Source organism: Aptenodytes forsteri, unplaced genomic scaffold, assembly GCF_000699145.1.
Source record: "Aptenodytes forsteri isolate BGI_AS27 unplaced genomic scaffold, ASM69914v1 Scaffold280, whole genome shotgun sequence".
In the NCBI taxonomy this organism is placed as follows: Eukaryota; Metazoa; Chordata; class Aves; order Sphenisciformes; family Spheniscidae; genus Aptenodytes; species Aptenodytes forsteri.
In genome coordinates, this window is record NW_008796042.1 from 2,125,676 (window position 1) to 2,129,926 (window position 4,251).

The following is a 4,251-nucleotide window of genomic DNA, read 5'->3' on the forward strand; positions in this document are numbered from 1 at the left end:
CTGACCTTGTCGGGGGGGACCCAGCCTCTCAATCAAATATGTTCTAGATGAAATGCACGCAGGCTGAGAGCTCGATTCCTAAACACCATAACGAAACTGAAGCATTAATCTAAAAAGCAAACTCTGGACATGCGGTTAAGTCTTTCAGAATAAAGGGTGTAGCAAGTCACACAAGTTTCAGTAAATTAAAAAGGAACAGATAAACCACCTGAACCCACATCTATCACCAGAAGCCTGTTTTTCACGTGGGAAGAGAGAGTAAGGATTTAGATGAGTTGTGTGAAACAAATCGTTACGGCATCGTGGTGCCTGGTCTAGGACTAAGTATAACAGACTGAATATGGCTTACCTGTTTGCTACTTGAGGTAGCAAGTAAGGATACTGGAAAGGCGCCTTACAGCCGAATCCTTGCTTTTGACAAATGGTACAGTATGATTTGAACTACAAATGGTCCAGTGGCACTTAAGTATATGTCATTGATGGATGAATGGACAGGAAAATTGTTTTCAGCTTTGTTTACTTGAAAAGAACTTCTAAGCATACAGCAGGGTTTTCTAATACTTAAGTCCAAGAACAGCTGTAGTTATTCTCAGGTACTGAGAAATTCAGAAACTAGAAGAAAAAAGTAATTTGGAAATTACGTAGTGAACAAGAAGTGCACTGACTAGACTAATACAGTAAATGGTAAAAGAATGTGAAGGCTGCCAGCAAACACAGTGCATGTTTAAACATGCTGCTTCTGCATACTTCAAAACAGCCAAGTACTCTGCAGCAGAAAACCTACACAAAGTACTGGGGACGTAAGTCTGAACTCGCTGTTCATTTCTACTGTAAATAGACTGATACGTCCTGTATGAACTTAACTAATTCAAAGCAGACAAAGCCTTTAAGATTTATTTTTAAGGATTGGCACTTCTGTGCTGGTTGTAAATGAAATGAAGTAGTCTTACCTGAAGAGTTCCAATTACTTTGTCAAAATAAACAGATGAGATAGACTACATTAGGTCTTCACCATCATGTCACAAAATGGCAAGTGATGAAAGATGTATCTCTCACCATCAGTAACTCAAAACTCTGAGCGCATATTTAACATTAAAGGGAAAGGAGATGCACTGTACAGTACTCCTTTAAGTGGTTTTTTGAACCTTCTGACGTCACTCACCATATTCTAACTTTTTAAAGCCACTGGAGATTGTATTTTGCGTTGGCGAGTATTTAATAACCGTGGTTATTTGTTACCCAGTTATGCCCATGCTGTTTCTTCATACTGCGCTGTGCAAAGAGCACCAATAAGCAGGACTCCTCTATACCACCATGACGCTGGAGCCATTTGTTTCAGCTGCCGAGAGCACCAGGCTTCCCGAGACACCGGTGCAGGAGCAAGGAGCAGGTGTGTGTCGGCCGTGCCCAGGGCACTGCCGGTGTACTGCGCGTGCGCAGAGTGACTGGGTTGCCTACATTCGCATTGAAAAATGCGAACTCTTCAGCTTGTACTTTTCTCCTCTTTCCTCTCAGAAACAGCCAGCAAACCCTAGACTTCAAAAATCTTTGCGATGGAAGTGTAGCTGAACCAATAAAACTTCAAGAACTTTACTTAAAAAAACATTTTTATAAAATCACATTAGCTGAAAATATTCCATTCACATCTAGTGAGTAATGCACATGCATAGTCTCACTGATGTAACGTGTATGTACACATTAGTACAGAAAACCACAAAAGACCTAAGGAACTTATTATGCAGGACATATATCTATATTTTTATCTAGGGAGATGAAAAGTAGAAAAACTTTGGTGCTTTCAAAATAATGTCCTAATTCTTTTCCTGAAGGCAAGTTCAGCATTTCTTAAATAATACCTGTCTGAGTGGATGAAGAATAGGTGGGAGCCTTCAAACTCTTAGCTAGCTGGCTTATGATTCTATAACTGGGCAAAATGTGTAAATTGCATCAAGTCTTTCTCATCTAGTTTTCCAATTCCGAAGTTTAGATTTACCTCTCAGTTTACTAGTCGCAGAATTCAGATCACAAACTCTTTCAAACACAGGGTATCTACTTATTCTCTGTTTTTACACTGTTGAACACAATTGAATCTTTGTCCATGACCACAGCCCCTATACTATATGAAACAATAGTAGTAATTAAGACAGGACAATTTCTCTATTGTCAAGAGCCTTATTTTGATGGCATGGCATTCAGAAGACTCACCTCATGAAAGGATTAGTCAGAGTAACCTAGCTATAATTTCTGAAGTAAGAGAAAATTATTTTCATATGCAAATAGTTTGGCTCCAATCCCTTCATACTGCCAAGAAAGGAACAGCATCAAGTTCAATAGTGGGAAGGCAGAACTGCAAGGACAGCCCTTTGGAGACTAAAAACAGACAAGTTAAAATGTGTGCTGGGAAGAGTCTGGAATTTTTTTTTTTTTTCCACTCCCATCCAATGGTCCAGGCTCCACACAGTTAAATTAGAGTTGCCACAGTTTGTTAAACATTGAATGCCCTTCCCAAGAAGCAATGGGCTCAATAATTACTCCACGGCAGGTCAAAAAGCTTTCTTGTTTCTCTGAGTTCAATAATCACAAGTTGTAAAAGTTCTCTCACTCAGAGGTTGAAGCAGTAAAATTGGGGCTGTAAATTAAAGTGCAAAGAGAAACAGATGAACTTTGGTAACAGCTATCTCTAACTGGAAAAATAAGGGAAACTCCTGAACTAGGAAGGTAGTTACAACACAAAAGCAGTTTATTTCAGCGAGGGGAAAAAAAAAAGCATTCTGTGAGCTATGGAACACCTAGGTCTCAACCCCACTCTGCTGTCCGTTGTGTTACACCAAATGGTGTTTGTGGGATGCAATTTTTCTGCTCAGCTCATGGGTGTATTTATTCACCTTTGCTTGGGATGACTACACACACAAGTTAGAGTGAGGCAAGAGTGGGTGGGGATTTCCAGCATGTTAGCTGCTCCGTGGAAACTGCCTGCGTGCATGCTTGTGACCCTGTTTACGTTGAGGAATAGATGTCTTCTGCTTACTGCTGGGTACAGCTGTGTCCGCAGGTTGTTACTATGGACATACATGTTACCATACATGTGTAAATCCACACCCTAGCTTGCCTTGTAGCTACCTGTATACATAGACAAGTCCGACACAAGCAAATTTAACGGCAGACACCTCCAGGTTGTGAGAAAAGTACTTAATGTGCCTTCTGATAACACTGTACCGAGAGACGGGACAACTATCTGTCTGTATAACCATCTGCTTTGGTTCTGCCTACAGCACAGAGATGTTGTCATGCGATAAAGCATGTTAAAATCTATTTAGGACTCTCTCAAACAGTTTTTAACAAGTGTTTTGACAAAGTTCCATCTGTATCTTCTTTCACAGAGAATGGCTAAAAGGGCAAAAAAAGTATCTTAGATGCCAGAATTGAAACAATTTTAGTGTAAACGGAGCTTCTCTTACTACAACTTGTGATCTCATGTTTCCCTCTGAGCTCTTTCCAAACCGTACTAAACCAGTGAGTGTTCTGAGGGATTGGGCACGGTATGAAATTAATATGCTTGCCTCTCTGCTACGAAATAGTCTGCATGAAGAGTTATTAAGTTTTTTACATCTAATGCTGCGCATTTTAAGCAGCTTTGAATGCTGACAATAGATGGTCTAAAAATGCTGTAGGTGTAAGAGCCATGGAGATGTATTTTCAGGTAAGTAAAGAGAAGGATGGCAAGCCTGTTACTGACTCCACCCACTGGAGTTAAGACTAAGCCCTGGCAGAGAGGTGAGGATGCCACAACATATCAGACAGGTTGGTTTCTATAATCCTCAAAGATGCAAATAGAACATACATTAATTGCATGAGCATTTCTCTCCTGTGGCTACACCCTGTCTAGTTTTATGAACCTCTGAACCAACAGCCCTTTACTTCTTAGTACTCTTACTTTCAGTCAAAGGCCTCCAGCCTGATAGAGAACCAAGCTGTGGGCTTCTGAAGCTAAGGACAGCTTTATGAGTGTTGCCACTGCCTCTGAACTAATTTCTATGTCCAGTGTTGTCCTGGTTTTGGCTGGGTTAGAGTTCATTTTCTTCCTAGCAGCTGGTACAGTGCTGTGTTTTGGATTTAGCATGAGACTAATGTTGATAACACACCGATGTTTTAGTTGTTGCTAAGCAGTGCTTACACTAGTCAAGGACTTTTCAGCTCCCCATGCCCTGCCAGCGAGAAGCTGGGAGGGGGCACAGCCAGGACAGCTGACCC

At 40.9% G+C, this 4,251-nt stretch overlaps 1 protein-coding gene across 1 annotated transcript in view; it reads left to right on the plus strand.

Moving 5' to 3' along the window:
- The first annotated feature begins 1,314 nt into the window (after positions 1-1,314).
- The window catches only part of EPCAM (epithelial cell adhesion molecule), a 13,560-nt gene continuing 10,623 nt past the window's right edge, over positions 1,315-4,251 (plus strand). The window contains exon 1 of the mRNA XM_009285592.1: positions 1,315-1,390. Within this exon, the coding sequence (XP_009283867.1) occupies positions 1,315-1,390 (76 nt within the window). The remainder of the gene's footprint in view (positions 1,391-4,251) is intronic.